The sequence below is a fragment of the Neovison vison genome, chromosome 12, assembly GCF_020171115.1.
Source record: "Neovison vison isolate M4711 chromosome 12, ASM_NN_V1, whole genome shotgun sequence".
NCBI classification, from domain to species: Eukaryota; Metazoa; Chordata; class Mammalia; order Carnivora; family Mustelidae; genus Neogale; species Neogale vison.
The window spans coordinates 37936631-37954647 of record NC_058102.1 but is presented as its reverse complement, the minus strand read 5'-3'; the positions used below and the strand labels follow the sequence as shown (position 1 = coordinate 37954647).

The 18017-nt window shown below is 37.6% G+C and overlaps 1 protein-coding gene across 1 annotated transcript in view; it reads left to right on the top strand.

Moving 5' to 3' along the window:
- The window catches only part of ACSS3 (acyl-CoA synthetase short chain family member 3), a 158399-nt gene that overhangs the window by 60853 nt on the left and 79529 nt on the right, over positions 1-18017 (top strand). The window contains exons 6-7 of the mRNA XM_044229251.1: positions 7777-7857; positions 7937-8032. Of these exons, the coding sequence (XP_044085186.1) occupies positions 7777-7857; positions 7937-8032 (177 nt within the window). The remainder of the gene's footprint in view (positions 1-7776; positions 7858-7936; positions 8033-18017) is intronic.

The following is an 18017-nucleotide window of genomic DNA, read 5'->3' as shown; positions in this document are numbered from 1 at the left end:
CTGTCAACAAATCTTTATACCACTCGTTTTATTCTGCCTTATCCCTGCTAGTTTTTGTTTGCTTATCTTCGTAACACTGCATGTTCTCAGAGTTCTTAGAATATATTTCACACATCTTGACTCCACTGTGTCACCATCCTAAAAACTGGGCCATGGTAAATCCTCAGAATATTTGTTAAATGATCTTTTACTTCTCTAGTTAGTTCCCAGACTCCTCTTTATTCATAAGATTCTCATTTCACTCTCGGTAGGTATAATCAGGATTAATGGGATCTGAAATTTTAATATTTGGATTCCCAGAATAGAAGTACAGGAAAGATGAGCACACATACATTTATGAAGCGCTTAAGCATAAATTTCATGTCATCATATAATTTGTTCTCTCAATCTTTGATCTTCATGAGGAAAAATAATGTTGTGAGCCCATAAAAAATATTCTGCTTAAAAATACTCATTTCTCATAGGCACATCGAAGACACACATAAGGCAATCTGTGCTTTGGTTAGAAGTTGCAGATATATTTAGGGCATATTTGCATCTCTGCATCTGCCAACCCTGGATTTGTCAGGTTGCTGTAGGAGAGGTTAATCTGTCAGCTGCTGTAAATATTCCAGCAGCCACAACTAAGCTGCTCTGCACACATTTCCACGGTGCTGTGGGCCTCTAGCCTCTTCAGTTTGGGTGCCTGTGTTCAGGGTACTTCAAAGTACTGCACGATGGAAGAATCCCTCATCTGGATGGAGCGGGGGGCCTTTGGGGAAGGGGAGATTTAGTAATGGTTATATGTATCTTCTTCCAGCTTGGTATTGTGAAGGGACAGTGATAATCACATACATGCACATGCAGAAGGAAGAAAAAAGTTCAGTGTCAAAGCAGAAAAGGAGAGCAGGAGAAAAGGGGAAGGAAAGCAAAGGACAGAAAGGGTTGAGAGGATTGAAACCATGAGCGGACGTCATGCTAAGTGAAAGAAGTCAGGCAGAGGAAGACCTACGGTATGAATTCACTTATATGTGAAATCTAAAAAACGAAACAGTACAAAACAGAAACAGACCTATGGATACAGAGGACAATCAGATTGTTGCCAGAGAAGAGGGGCAGAAGAGATGGGCAAAATGGGAGACAGGGATAAAGAAGTATCATCTTCTAGTTAAGAAATAAGTAAGGGGCACCTGGGTGGCTCAGTGGTTTAAAGCCTCTGCCTTCAGCTCAGGTCAAGATCTCAGGGTCCTGGGATCGAGCCCCACATCAGGCTCTCTGCTCAGCAGGGAACCTGCTTTCTCCTCTCTCTCTATCTGTCTCTCTGCCTACTTGTGATCTCTGTTTGTCAAATAAATAAATAAAATCTTAAAAAAAATAAGTAAGACACAGGGATACAATGTATAGACTATAAGGAATATGGTTAGCAATATGTAACAGCTTTGTATGGTGACAGATAGTAGCTAGATTTATCATGGTGATCACTTCCTAATGTACATGAATATTGAATCACTATGTTGTAGAAATAAGTAAGACACAGGGATACAATGTATAGATTATAAGGAATATGGTTAATAATATGTAACAAATTTGTATGGTGACAGATAGTAGCTAGATTTATCATGGTGATCACTTCTTAATGTACATGGATATTGAATCACTATGTTGTACACATGAAACTAATACAATATTGTATGTCAAGCGGACTTCAAGAGGAGAAAGAACAAGCAAGCAAGCAGCAAGGAAGCTGAATGGATAAAGAAGATGTGGTCCATATATACAATGGAATATTAGTCAGCCGTCAGGAAGAATGAACACCCACCGTTTGCATCAACATGGATGGAACTGGAGGGGATAATGCTAAGTGAAATAAGTCAAGCAGAGAAAGATAATTATCATATGGCTTCACTCATATGTGGAATGTAAGGAATAACGCAGAGGACTGCAAGGGAAAGGAGGGAAAATTGAATGGGAAGAAATCAGAGAGGGAGACAAACCATGAGAGATGCTGGACTCTGATAAGCACTGGGTGTTATATGCAACTAAGGAATCACTGAACACTATTTCAAAAACTAATGAGTTTCAAAAACTAATATGCTGGCTAACTGAATAGAATAAAAAAAATTTTGAAGAAAGACAAAAAAGAAGCAAACGAACAAAAAAGAGAGGAAAGCATGATGGGAAAGTGGTAGGCTTTTGGTCCTGATGTGCATTTACAGAATTTATGTCACCTTTATTCCTACATGTTAGGTGACATCCATATTTCCTACCCTAGAACAAAAAAAAAGGAGAAAGTCAAATAAAAAAGCAGTGAACTTTTTTTTTTTTAAATCTGTGGTACAGTGAAAATGCTGAACTCACTATACCTTTGCCTCTTATCTCACAGTTGTTCAGATCAATAAAAATTATATTGCTGCTAAAGTGTCCTCTGTAGAGGCAGCTTCAGAGGCATCCGAAAGCCTGTAGCAAGAGATTTTATGTTTGATGCACTGTCCCAAATGGAACTACCCCATTTCTGCTAATAAGATTCACTAAGTTCTACAAGTTTCAAAGCTTTCTCCTGAACAAAGAAGACTATTTAAAACAAGAATTGTATTTTTCTTACATGTGCTTATTCACTCAATGTTCACATATTCAGTCAACAAATCGACTACATGCCTCGTCCATGGCAGTGACCCTGCTGAAGATGAAGAGCCATTCTCAGAATAGGGGGAAAGACATAGCCCTCGGTCAGGCTGGTCACTTCGAAGATATTTGTTGGCCTGGGAGCCAGGGAAGAATCAGGAGAAACACTTAAACTGTGGGATTGGGGACAACTTCTTAGACGAGGTGGCACTTTCATGATGTCTTTAAGTACTTCTGTGATGAAGTAGGAGCTAACCAGGTTCAGGGAAGAGGTGGGGGTGGTGGTTCATTCTAGAAAGAAGAGATATCAACTGTAAAGCCATTACAAGAACCGGATTATTGTTGATCTGTTGGATTTTTCAAATAATCAGAACTGTATCTTTTATTTCTCAATTCACTTAATCCTAATCATCTCATAATGGATTTCTTTTACTTAGGTAAAATATTTCTTTACCCTTTCTTCTTTTTTTCCCTCAATTTGTCAGGCCAAATTGAAACATGCATGAGCACACACATAAACGTATATATTTACCCATATATGTGTGAATAAATACATATGGACGTAACTATGCATATTTGTTTTGTATAAGCCTGTTGCAGAGTAAGATGACAGAGGGTATCAACTTAGAAAGTATGAAGTTTTGTTGAGTACTTCAAACTTCGCTTACTTGAATATTTTAAGATTTGCTTTTTAGATTTCTATAGATCAACTAAGAAAAAAAAAAACCCCACGTATTTAGGATGAAGAATCCTAAGCTCTCAATCTTATCACACTCAGTCTTCTTCTTCTGGTAAAACCCATACTGTTTTGTATTTTTCCTAAGTGTGGCAACCGAAACTGCATACCACACTCGATGCTGACATGTTTTCTTTCCTATTTTATGTTTTACTTTAATGGCCCCATTCATGATATTTTGTGGTTTTCCTTGTTTTCAAAGGCAGCTCATTAAGCTGGAAATTATAAGGACCATCTGTGATGATTCTGTGGTCCTATTCGTGGGTGACTAATAAGCATCCTTTAATTTTACCTGTGTGAATTGAAGTTTTAAAATGCTTATATACATTAAACATGTAATGTTATTGTCATCGTTTTGCATGTTTTAAAAAGCCCCTTTATGTTACGTTGTCTCCTTTTGCTTTTTTTTTTTTTTCTTCAGATTTTATTTATTTATTTGACAGACAGAGATCTGTCAGAGAGGCAGGCAGAGAGAGAGAGAGAGAGAGGGAAGCAGGCTCCTACTGAGCAGAGAGCCCTATGTGGGGCTCAGTCCCACTGCCCTGGGATTATGACCTGAGCTGAAGGCAGAGGCTTTAACCCACTGAGCCACCCAGGTGCCCCCCTTTTGTATTTCTGAGATAGAATTCACATTCATGTCTTTATTTAGGATGTAGAGTGTTATTCCCATCTGGAAGTCTTTCAAGTTCCTCAGAAGACTTTAAGTGTTATGGCTAATACTACAAATACCAGAACAGTATTTTGGCAGGTTACAGGGCTTTTCTGACAATATATTAGTTCATACAATGTTTTTATTTTTAAGGTAGGTAGAGTATAAGTACATAAGTATAAGTACATAAGGAAAGTAATAACAGATACTCAAAAGAGTAAAACGCAGCATGCTTGGGTTTTAGGAGTAAGTGCTGACATTAAGTATTTTTACCTCATACTCAAGATTTCAGATTTTTTTTAAATGATTTTATTTATTTGTCAGAGAGAGAGACTGAGGGGGGGAGGAGAGAGAGAGAGCGCGCGTGCATTTAGAGGGAGAGTCAGGCAGAGGGAGAAGCAGGCTCTCCATTGAGCAAGGAGCCAGATGCAGGACTCGATCCGAGAAGGCTGGGATCATGACCTGAGCTGAAGACAGATGCTTAACCGACTGAGCCACCCAGGCGCTCCTCAAATATGTTCTTTTTTTAGAAAAGATTTTATTTATTTTTTGACAGGGAGAGCACAATCAGAGGGAGCAGCAGAGGCAGAGGGAGAAGCAGGCTCTCTGCCGAGCAGGGAGCCCAATGCAGGACTCGATCCCAGGACCCTGGGATCATGACCTGAACAAAAGGCTGACACTTACCTGACTGAGCCACCCAGGCACCCTCCTTAAATATGTTTTAAAAGAGTTTTTATTTTCTGATTTATTTTGATTGTTAGAATATAATGATTTCATTTTTGAGCATGATTTATGTGTTTTCATTGGCTGAACAACGTTTCTCTACATTTTAATTATCATTACCTGGAAAATGTGATTACAAATAAGAAACAAATGAAAAAGCTTTATCATCTTATTTTTTAGTCAAATATTAATATTACAATAAAGAAATTCTCTTTTCAACCTAATCTTTTCATTTTTATTTTACTTTCAAACTTTCTATGAAAGATCTACATGAAGATGTAGAATGGAATTATGCAGGGATTTTTTTCCTACACCATATCAAGTACTTTGAAAATTGATAATTATTATCCAAATATTTTGGAGGCAAAGACCAAGTTTCAGATCTATTACCTAGATTAGTGAATGGTAAAATAATACTTAACAGAAATTTATATACTCATCCTTAAAAAAATAAAAAATAAGTGGATACCAAAGATCAATGAAAAACAGACACCATGGCTATTCTCTATTAGCCCCATTTTTATTGTTTTTCATAAGAAACTTTGATGGCAACGTTTAGTCGTTTTGACATTTGTAGCTTTTGGGTGGTGTTAGCACAGGGAAAAATAAAAAGCAATAATTGCTAGAACTAAGAAACATTTTTGTTAATAAGATCCTAAATTAAATTATAGATACTTTATAATTTTAAATGCTTAATCATGCATGGTCTCATTTTTAAATCCCACTTTTTTTGGCATCAACTGGATGCACTCACCATTTTCTGCGGAAAGGAGCATCAGGTAATATCCTCTAAAGAAGGGTATAGGATAAAGTCTACTTGGGAATTAAATAGAAATTTGATAGCTTATTCCTTTAAGTTATCTTTTTAGTTTTACAAATGAATTACTACTTCATTTATGGTTTTTTCTTGCCTTTTCTTCCTTTTTATCATTCTCAGTGGATTCATCTTACCTTCTATATTGTATAATCTAAAAATGTATCCGGTTATAGTAATACTTAGAATTATTGATAACAATGAGCTCTAAATGCAGGGACTGGTAGATGGAGAGAAAATTCTGAAACATATTAAATGAAATCATTACTGACATTACTTATCACTGTCTGCCATAGTATATAGATAGCATATTATCCATGAAAAAAAGCTTCACTTTTTCCTCTCTACAAAATGAATAAAAAATTTGCAAGTTGATGACTATCAAATTCCTCAAGGTATTGAATCATAAGAAAAGATCTCAATAAAACAAACTAATGAGCGAAGTTCATGGAGGACAGAACAGACTATCCCAAGAAAAGAACTGCTGCTCAGTTTACATGGGAGAATGTATGTGGAAACCGACTGGCAGGGACTAAGGATTTCTAATGCTCAAGTGATGATGGAGAGAGCCAGCTGCATGCGAACCATTTCACGCAACATAGAAAGTAGCTGTCCGATGCCAAGAAAGCTGCGTGAGACATTCGCCAAGAGACTAGGTGTTTCTGCACGTAGATAAAATGTGTTCTACAGCTGGATACCTCTGTTTTATTAGTGGTAACTGAGGAGAGCAGCAACTTTAGTAACTAATGGAAAGTCAGATTGTTTTTCATTTCTCTGATTCACATACGCATGTTAAAGCTTCTGAGTTATGCCAGAAGGTTCCAACTGGTAGTACATGTTTTAATTAGGGCCATGTATGCCTTTAGGTAGAGTAATTATTTTCTACACAGAGGAGTAATAATTGCTCTTCTAAAAGAAGCTTCAAAGTTCATGTGAGTGAAATATCGCTCGTTTTTTTAGCAAGCATTCATGTGATCATTCTGAATATTCACATGGTTAAGCCTTTTTAAGCCAATGTTGATTAATGTTTATAGTGAAGCAATAAATGCAATTATTAAATTTATCATCAGCTTTTATTTATGGTGACTCTTGTGCCAGTGTTCAAATATTAATCTTGTATGAAAGTTGAATGTGTTCCATATCATGGAAAGCTGCTAGAAACTGGCCCATGAAGGCTGTAATACTGTGATGTAGCAATCCCTACTTTTTGCCCCACGTGCAATATAAGGCAAATCTGTCAGCCTTAGATCCCACCCAGGAGGATTGCTTTGTCAGAATTGCAGAATTCATCATTAAAGAATTGTTTAGCTCTAATACTATACTAGCACAATCTCCAATATAGCATTGTAATGAGGCTCCTGTTAGAATATGACTTTGTTTCCTCTGAGCATCCTATTGTTATGTAATATGAAGGGATCGCCATCCTTAAGTTAGCCTGTGTTTGAAGGACACAATTACCTTTGACTTTTCTGTGCACTTAATTTTGAGAGTTTCCATTTTTTATTTTTTTGAAAAGATTTTATTTATTTATTAGGGAAGGACAGAGAGAGAGCTTGAGGAGGATAGGGTCAGAGGGAGAAGTAGACTCCAAGCTGAGCAGGGACCCTGAATTTGGGACTTGATCCCAATCCCAGGATTCCAGGATCATGACCCGAGCCAAAGGCCATTACTTAATCAACTGAGCTACCCAAGCACCCGAGAGTTTCCATTTTTGTTCAGGAAAAATATCTGTAAATGTAATGTTGTTAATTTATGCTACCCCGGAAAAAATATTTATTTCATGTGATTCTGTGAGGTCATTAAGTTTTCTTTAGAAAGTCAAGACTGGTCTGGATTCTGTAAGTACACTGATAGAGACAAATTTTTCTGTGTTTATGATTGAGAGAGCCAAATAAATATTTATGTAAATACAATTATATGAAAGCCAAAGTAGTATGTAGTTAATAGAATATAAGATAATTTAAACAGGGGTGCCTGGGTGGCTCAGTGGGTTAAAGCCTCTGCCTTCGGCTCAGGTCATGATCCCAGGGTTCTGGGATCGAGCCCCACATCGGGCTCTCTGCTCAGTGGGGAGCCTGCTTCCCTCTCTGCCTTCCTCTCTGCCTACTTGTGATCTCTCTCTCTGTCAAATAAATAAATAAAATCTTTAAAAAAATAATCTGAACAGGAACTCTTTAAGATGGATAATGTGAAAGCAAAGAATCTTTGAACCCATTGGTTGGTGATGTTAAGTTCACATTTTCTGTCCTTCAGGGTGTCGTGAGACCCACGGGGGGATACGCTGTGATGCTAAACTGGACGATGTCTTCTATCTATGGACTTAAACCTGGAGAGGTAATCATGGTTTTAAATTCATGAGACAGCACATTTCCCTGGTGAACATGTATGTATTTTATTATTTCTTATTTTTTAGGTGTGGTGGGCAGCCTCTGACTTAGGCTGGGTTGTCGGACATTCCTATATCTGTTATGGACCCCTTCTACATGGGAACACAACAGTTCTGTATGAGGTAATAAAATGAAATTAATACCACCTAAAGATAATTATTTTTTACTAAAACTTTTAAAGAAATAGTGACTAAGTGGGAACAGAAAAATTTGGATTGGCGGCAGGAGACTTTTTTTTTATATGTTCTTCCAGTTAAAAATATGATTTCAATAAGAGAAAGGGACACAGAAAATAATAGCCACTATTTAAATTGTGTGAATAAAACCAGTAAAAGTTATATTATGAAAAACATATACTAATTAGCTTGATCTCTATCCCAAAAGGATTTCTAGAAAGTATTGTACCAAAGTTATTGCAATAGAATAAAAGGGTTTTTAAAAAATAATCATTCCCTTTGAAGTAAACAAAATAAACCTCCATACAGAATACTTATAATGAACTGTGGTATGGGTAACATAAACGTAACAGAGCTGAAGATGCCATTCTAAGTATTTATATTTGAAAGTATTAGGCTGCCTGTAGAGCTGAAGAATGTATTGTTCTTGCACATTTACCATCAGCCTTTTATTATTTTTTTAGTTTATTTGAAACAAATAAAAGGGGCTCAGTTGTTTGTCTTTATCCTGGAAAGATGTGCTCAAAAAGAGTAGATACTTTATAAGTATTTTTATGTAAAGGATTAAATATAATAACTACATTCTAAAATCCTTTATCTGCACTCTGGTTCTTTAATACACTGTGTAAACATCCTCTATTCTTTCTGATAATAAAACAAAGCTTTTTAGACCTTTGCCCACTTCTAGCTATCCCATCTTTATTTTATTCTCCACCAGACTCCTTGCAAAAAGTACCAAATCCACACTGTGTGAATTTCATATTCTTCTAGTTGTTTTTATCCCACTGTGGTGCAATTCCTGTCGACATCACTTCCTAGAATCTACCGCAGCGGAGGTCAACATTGACTTCATAAATGACCAAGTCAAAAGGTCTTCAGTCTGATTTTCTTATCACTCTCAGTGCATCAGCCACGCTGTTTCCTGCAAGTAATTCTCTCTCCTCTTGAGCTCCATGCCCTCTTGCTTTGTACAGTTTCTTCTTTCTGGCATAACTTTTCCTGCGTCTTTCCTTACCTGGTTAATTCCTACTATACTTGAAGACTCTGCTTAGATGTTACCATCTTGTCAGTTTCCTCATACAGCCTTTGGTTTTGTTTCGTGCCTTTTCTGTGGTTCTAGCTGCCCCCTGAGCATATGTCTATCACTGATCACTGAGCCGAGCATACTGCTTTGATATTATCCGTTTATGTCTAGTAGAGCGTGAGACCCTCCAAAACCAGTCTTGCAGCACAGTGCATAGCACACCCTAAACGCAATGAATTCTCATGAAACCACATTGAGCTCCACTTCTCTGTTCTTCTCTCTCTCAGACAGCTTGACCTCCTTTCCTCTCTCAGTTTCTCTTATTTTGGTCCTAAACATTAGGGTTTATAAGGGTATTATTCTTAGTCTTCTTTTCTCATTCTGCTTATATTTTGGGGGTAATCTTCCTGCAGTTGGATTTGAGTAGTACTAATTAAACCAAGGTTTCCAACTACTCCTGTCTATATCAGAGCTTCTTGATGAGCACCAATGTACTGGTAGCCCATCTTTGGATGGTGCGTATGCACCTTACGGCCAAGATGATGTGAACTGAGCTCACCATCTCCATGCTTCCCTGCAAAACTCATTTTCTTTCCACGTGCTTTCCATGTACTCTGTAGTTTTGTTAATTTTACCTGCATCTACCCAATCCTCGAAACTAAGAATTAAGGAGTGATTCAGATTTCATGATCTTTACATATCACACCCTATCACTCATTATACTTTGTTGAATTTATGTTTTAGTACCTATCAAAAGTGTTCTCTCTCTTCCCTGCCTCCTGCCATATATTCAAAGCTGATATTCAGCCAATGTGCAGAAGTATGTCATTTACTGATATATATTCTGTGTTTGGCTTCTGATCTGACTTGCGCCTGTGCTCTCCAGTTATATATTTCAGGTTTTCATCTGATAATTAGTCTATTGCACATTCTAACAGGTGTTTTTGCCTTTAAATGCCCTTCTAGGATACCTCTATTCTACCTCCAATTTCTGAGCTTTCCCCATTTACAATTATCTAAAATGCAAAAGCCAACGTAGAACTTGTTGCCTAATATCCTTCAAAGGATTGAGTTCTGCTTTTGCAAAGATGAAAATGACATACTTTTCTCTGTTCCTCCTTCCAATTAGAACTAAAAGTCACAAGCATGTCTAGAACATGAAAAGACAGAAAGGTGGACAGAAGAAAAGAAACTGGTTTTAGGGATCTTGGGACCCAAGGATCAACATGGTGCTAAGACCCCGGGTTTTATTTTTCCTGCGAATATCCTAGATTTCTGCTGAACACAGAAATGCCAATGATAACAACAAAAAACTAACCCCAAAACTAAACCAAACAGAGAGAGAGAGAGAGGGAGAGAGAGAGAGAAGGAAAAAAGAAACACAATCTCTTAAGCCAAAGGAGTAGGAAAGGGACAACCTAAGTAAAACATAAAACTTTAGATGGCTCTACTCTAGGAAAACACCACAGAAAAACCCACGCTGTCTTTCCCTGCTGTCCACCACCAACAAAAGCTGAGTTTAGACTTCTGCATTTGTCGAGCTATAAGGAGGAACGGTAACCCTCCATCTTCCCATAGGGATATCAGAGAAGTTTGACTTGGGACCCAAGACTTCTATCCCTGCCTAGTAGTAATGAGGACCCTCAAACTTGCAATGACAGATAAGCCCTTAGGAGTCTGGACTTACACCTCCATCCACCAATAATGAGGTACCCCTCTTACTCCCTATTAGGGTGGTTTTCAGTAGAGGCCATGCAGGGAGCAGTAACAGGGCACATTTACCTCCCTAGATCAGGGAGTTATCAGTGGAAGCTTACTGTTGGAAGTGGAACCCAGCCAGCAGCAGTGAGAAGCATTCTCCCAGTTGGGTATCAGTGGAGGCCAAACGAAGTATCTGGATTTCTTTTTTTTTTTTTAAAGATTTTTATTTATTTATTTGACAGAGAGAAATCACAAGGAGGCAGAGAGGCAGGCAGAGAGAGAGGAGGAAGCAGGCTCCCTGCTGAGCAGAAAGCCCGATGCGGGACTCCATCCCAGAACCCTGAGATCATGACCTGAGCCGTAGGCAGCGGCTTAACCCACTGAGCCACCCAGGCGCCCAGTATCTGGATTTCTAACCCCTCCTGTCCCTTCCTCGATGGAGTGAAATTAAAGTAAAGCCATCTGCGACAAAAGATGTCAACACGAGCCAGTCTCCTATTTATAATATATACAATATCCAAGCTTTGATGAAAAAAAAAATTACCCCTCATTTCAAGAACTAGAATGACCTCAAGCTGTTGAAAAAAATAATTGATAGAGACCAACACTGAGATGGCAGAGATGTTAGAATTATCTGACAAAGATTTTAAAGGAGGCATGATAAAAGTGCTTCCATATGTGATTTGATCATTCTTGAGAGAAATGGAAAAATAGTCACAATAAAGGTATAGAAATTATAAAGGGCAGCCATATGGAAGAAAATTACAATAACCAAAATTAAAACTCATTGGATGGGGTGGGTGAAATAGGTGAAGGGGATTTAGAGGTACAGACTTCCAGTAGTCAAAGAAATAAGTCACAGAGAAGAAAAGTACAACATAAGGAATATAGTCAATAATATTGCAATAATGTATCATGACAGATGGTACCTGAGTGCACTTCTCTTGTGTTAAGGATCATGTCATGTATAAACTTGTCAGATCATTGTGTTGTACACCTGAAGCTAATATAACACATTGTATGTCACCTATAATTCAATAATAAATTAAAAAAAAAAAAAGCCCAATGGATGGCCTGAATATGAGAATGAAGGGGGCAGAGGAAAGAATCAGTGAACTGGAAGAACCATAGAAATTACCAGTCTGAACAAGAGAAGAGAATAGCTGAAAAGAAAAATTAGCAGAGCCTCAGGGACATGTGGAATGATAACACAAGATCTAGCGTTTTTGACATCCGAGTCATGAAAGGGGAGGAGAAAGAGAGGGGCCGAAAAAGCACTGAAAAAAAAAAAAGAAAGAAAGAAAATTTTCAGCTTCTTAAGTTTAGCCAAAAACATGCATCTTTCGATTCAGGAAACTGGGTAAACTTCCAAATGGTTAATCTACGGAAATACACTGTGCGTGCGTGCGCGTGCGCACACACACACACACACACACACACACCATAAACTTCTGAAAGCTAAAGACAAAAATTCATCTTGAGACTTGGGAGAAAGAAAGGATACCTTCCCTATGGGGGAAAGCCATTTGTTTTTGTTTTTGTTTTCTTAGGATTTATTTATTTGAGAGAAAGAGAGTGTGTGAGTGTGGGGGGTGGGCAGAGGGAGAGAGAAAATTCTCAAGCAGACTTGCCACAGAGCCTAACTCAGGGCTCCATCCCAGGACCCTGAGATCATGACCTGAGCTACAATCAAGAGTCAGCCACTGGGTGCCTGGGTGGCTCAGTGGGTTAAACCGCTGCCTTCGGCTCAGGTCATGATCTCAGGATCCTGGGATCGAGTCCCACATCGGGCCCTCTGCTCAGCAGGAAGCCTGCTTCCTCCTCTCTCTCTCTGCCTACTTGTGATCTCTCTCTGTCAAATAAATAAATAAAATCTTTAAAAAAAAAAAAAAAAGAGTCAGCCACTGAAGCCAGCTGAGCCACCCAGACATCCCGGGAAAGCCATTTGAATGACAGGGTCTTTCTTCGGAGGCCAGAGGAAAGTGACAACATTTTTCAAGTGTGGGAAGAAAGGAATTATCAGTCCAGAATCCTATATCCATCAAAATATACTTTGAGAATAAAGAAGTAATAAGGACATTCTCAAGATGCAGAAAAACTTCAGAGAATTTGTCCCCATAGTCCTCCCCTGAAGGAATGGCCAATGGCCAGTTCTTAATGATAAAAGGCTTAATACTTCTTGTGTCTGGACCAAGGCAAGGAGGCTCATTCTCTCGCTCTATTCAACATAGTCCTGGAAACAGAAAAACATTTTAACCCACTGAGCCACCCAAGTGCCCCCAGAAAAACATTTTAGAAAGGAAGAAAAAAAAATGTTTGTTTTTGAGGCTGTGTGATTATCTATGTAGAAAATTAAAGAACATCTAAAAAAGCCGTAATTAACAAGTGAGTTCAATGAGGTCTCAGGGTACAAGAAGAACACACAGATATGAACTGTAATTCTGTATACTAACAATGGATACCTGTGACTCTGAAGGGCATCATGAGGGATCCTTACGGAGTGGAACTGTTCTGTGTCTTGACTATACCAATATCCCGACTGTGATGGTCAGCTACAGTTTTGCAAGCTGTTAGCACCGCAGAATACTGGGTGAAGGGTGCATGGTCTGTTTTCATGTGAATCTACAATTATCTCGTATAAAAAGTTTAATTCAAAAATTTAAAAAAAAGCCTTCAAAGAACTCTTGTCTCTTAAATAACATAATTCAAACTCATTTGCCTGATACAAGTGATGGATCGTCATCTACTTTTGACTATGTTTCAAGTCTTATTTCTGATTCCTGGCCTCCGACTCAGCTTTCCACTTAAAAATCCTATAATACAGGCATTTATATGAGCAGATCTGACAGTGATTGAGTTATTCCTCCTAGTGAAATTCTACTTTTCTCATCATGTTGCAAAGTGGTCCTTTTTCTTAAGGGAGCAAGTTAAATATCATCTCCTCTCTGGTTTCCTTTGCTTTTCCTCAGGCCAATGGAGGTTTCTCTGTGCTTCTGTTACACCATCTCAATTTCTCTGACCTTGCAGATTCAGTGCTGTGATACTGGAAACTCTGAAGACAGGAGTTGTTTGTCATTTCTGTAACCACCCCCTCCCCCCCCGCCACGCACTGTGCCTCGCACAGGGCCTTCCAGGTAGTAGGTAAAATTTGTTGTGTAAATGAACTGTTTCTCAGGGGATTAATTGACAATTTGAGCTACACAATACAGAGAAAAAACTTACTTGCTAGATTAATTAAAACAAAACTAAAATAAACTGAAAATGAGTTCTGGCTTGTCACCAGTCCGGCAAGTGAAAAAAACATTTATTAACCTCCACAAAATGATCATCCCCCTTTGTCCCCCAATTTTACGTGCATTATCACATTAATCTTATTTTATTTTTGTCTGATAAGTGATTTTTTTTATTTAGGAAGTTAAAATCTCCCACTAAAAATTTAAAATGCATTCTTTTCATAGTGAATAGAATAATAGATCACTCATGGACCTTTTCTAAAGAGAAATAAAGTCATATACAGCTCAGTATGTTCAAGGTTTTATTTTCATTTTTATTTATTTATTTTTTAAAAAATATTTTATTTATTTATTAGACAGACAGAGATCATAAGTGGGCAGAGAGGCAGGCAGAGAGAGAGGAAGGGAAGCAGGCTGCCTGGTGAGCAGAGAGCCCGATGCGGGGCTCGATCCCAGAACCCTGAGATCGTGACCTGAGCCGAAGGCAGAGGCTTTAACCCATTGAGCCACCCAGGCGCCCTATATTCATTTTTAATGAATTACAGCATTTCAGAGCTATAAGGTAGGTAGTGAATTGGTGAGTGTGATGATATTCTTATGTAATGATGAATTTTGATTTAACAAAAATTGATGTTCTGAAGTACTAGTTCATTATGTGCCCAAGTCATCTAGAGTTCATAAAACATATCTCTTATTGCATGTAAGTGGTTCATGATATTTTATGAATGAATAATGAATGAATCCTTTTTCTCAGCAAAGATCTTTTTTTAATATTCTGGAATTTAATACATACCTATAACTGCATTGGCTGAAAAAACTCAAAAATGGCTATCTCTAAGTTGGAAAATCAGTTTAACTTCTGAATATGTTAAGAGTCACCCACCTGAAACAATGTGTGTTCCAATAGGAACTCCTCAAGTGGAAAATACGATTTTCGATTCTGCCGTGGAGGACACATAGCTCTGCATGTGCAGGGCGGAAACAGGAAATTCTGGCTTTCTGCTTTGGCTTTGGCTTCCCAGTAGTTACCAGATTTGTAACACCTTTCTGTTTCTTTCATTAAAACAAATGACAACAACAACAAATCCCACAAAAATTCTCCATTTCCTTATCCCCTTGCAGTTAGAACACTTTCTTCATCTTGGAAGGCCTGCCTCCCTCCACAGCCCTCCCCCGTTGGCATCTGTCGCCGTCATCCCATTATAGCAGCTTTTGATACTTTCCCTGGATATCTCTATTTTTCCAATGCTAATGGGCATTTTCAGTCCTAATCACTCTTGGCTCCTCAACCCTTGAAGGTTGTTGAATCTCTCTCTTCCCTTCTAAGACACAGCCTGCTCCTGTTTTCCGGAAGTTTCATAATGCTCTTTCCTGCTATAGGAATTTGCCCATTTGTTGCCTGAAATATATTCCTCAGATCAAGTGTCTTCTCCTCATGGAAGCCCTTCTTGATCTCTCTGACTAGGTCAAATCTTGTCCTCTCTCATTAGCACCTAGGCTTCCCCCAAGGGCTTGGGTCCCAGATCCTGTTTCATGTTAGTTTGTAGGCCCCTTTGTTTTGCTTATTTGCCCCTGTCTGCTCTAAGTCTGAGAAGAAATAGATTATCTTAGTGTTTTGTCACCATCAATTCTCAGCTAGCCTTTTTTTTTTTTTTTAAATTATAGAGGCACCTGGGTGGTTCAGTTGGTTAGGCATCTGGCTCTGACTAGGGTCATGATTGCTGGGTCCTGGGATTGAGCCCCTCATTGGGCTTCCTGCTTACTGGGGAGTCTGCTTCTCTTTCTCTCTCTCTCAAATAAATAAAATCTTTAAGATACACACACACACACACACACACACACGCATTAATACATATATCTCACATATAGTCATTTATGACATAAGCATTATGTCTCTTGAATTTTGGTCCAATGCCAGTTGAGAAATATACAAAAACCTGGAATATGCGTGTAATCAGTAATAGGTGTCCTTAGCTTTGCTCTTGACATGTGTTTGGTTCTAATAAATATTTGTTAAATAAATGCCTGGATGAAAATCAGAAAAAAAAAAAAACCCAACAACTTGATTTTGTAAGTCAAGACTGTTTTTTCTGTTATGAAGGACTATGCAATTCTAGTTATCTTTACCAGAGAATTTCATGAACAACTTAAATAATAGGTTATATTTTTTTAATAAGCAAAGATTTACTGTTATTCATTGAATTGGATGCATTTGAAGTATGCAACTCTAGAAGCCAGTTTAGACTAACCAGTTAAAATATGTAAACCAATTCTGAACAATTCAGTCCTTATTTTTGACAGGAAGAAAATAAGCAGTGCCTTTTTGGAAATTTACTTTATTAATGGAGCTGATTCCAACAGACCTAACCCCAATAACATACAGATCAAGACATATTTGGTACAGCAGTGTTGTCAGAGAAGAAATGAAACAAGCAACACTTTAGTCTAGGAACCTGAAGGTAGAAACAAATTTAGCTACCTGGTATGTGTGTATCTGGTATGTGTATGTGTTGGTAAATGATGATTCTACTCAGAGATGCTTTCTGGCTTCTTTCTTCTGTTTTGTATTTGTCCCCTTTTACAAAAAGCCTGTCATCTGCAGAATCAAAATCCAACACTTCTTCTCAAGGTAAAGAAAGCTGGCTGGGCCCTCTTTATTCTTGTCTTTGCTTGGGTACTAAGGGACAATGTGTATCTTGTGTACACATTTCAATTACATGATACAGTGGAACGCAGGCTTCTGTAATGACCGCAGTGTGGCTAAGCAAGAAATCAACTAACTTGACAAACATCTCCCCATTATAGTTCTTCCTGAGCCTTTTTATTTCTGAACTGCCCATAACATTATCCACTCTTTCTGATTTGAGTCTTCTCTTTTCCTAGTGAATACACCTAAAGATTGTTCAATTTTTATCTTCTCAAACAACTCTTAGTTGTTATGTTTTCTATTGTTTTTATTAACTATGTGATTTATTTCTTCTCTAGTATTTATTATTTCCTTGTTTCTGTGAACTTTGGTCTTAGTTGGTCTTTATCTAGTTCCTTGAGATGTAAAGTTAGTTCCTCTGAGATCTTTCTCTCTTTTTTTAATGTCAGGATTTACTGCTATAAACTTCATGTCTTCATGTCTTTGTATCACTTTTGCATCCCCTAAGTTTTGTATGTTGTGTTTTCATTTTTATTTGTCTTGAGATACTTTTCAAATTTTCTTTTGATTTCCTTATTGACCCAATGTTTGCTCAAGAGTGTATTGTTTCCACATATTTATGAATGTTACTGTTTTTCTTACTATTATTGATTTGTAGTTTCATTCCATTGTGGTCAGAAAAGATACTTGGAATGACTTTTCTTAAATTTGTTAAGACTTGTTCAGTGGCCTAACATGAGATCTATGCTGAAGAACGTTTTAAATGCCCTTGAGAAGAATGTATGTTTCTTTGATGTTGCGTGGAAAGATGTTGGCCAAGGTGTACAAAGTTTCAGTTATTCAAGATGAAAAAGTTCTGGAGATCTAATATACAGCAGCATGGCTAATTTAGTTTAAAATACTATATTGTATGCTTCAAATTTGCTAAGAGGATAGATTCCAAGTGTTTTCCCCACAAACACACACACACAAAAGAAAAAGAAAATCATAACTATGTAAGATGAAAAATATATTAATTAGCTTGATTGTGTTGATTATTTCACAGTGTATATATATGTATCAAAACATCCAAGTTGACATATTAAATACATACAATTTTTATTTGTCAATTATATGTCAGTAAATCTGAGGAAAATTATATAAAACTGCTTGCATGTAAAAATATACAAAATACACCAAAATATACTAAAATGGGTTTTACCTTAAATAAAAAAAAGAAAGAAAGAAAGTCGCTTGCTCTTCTTTAGCTAAGTTATTACCTAGAATGGAATGTTAGTTATTGGTCACCTTCAATTTAACTTGGCGTTAAGTCATAAACTAGTTGGT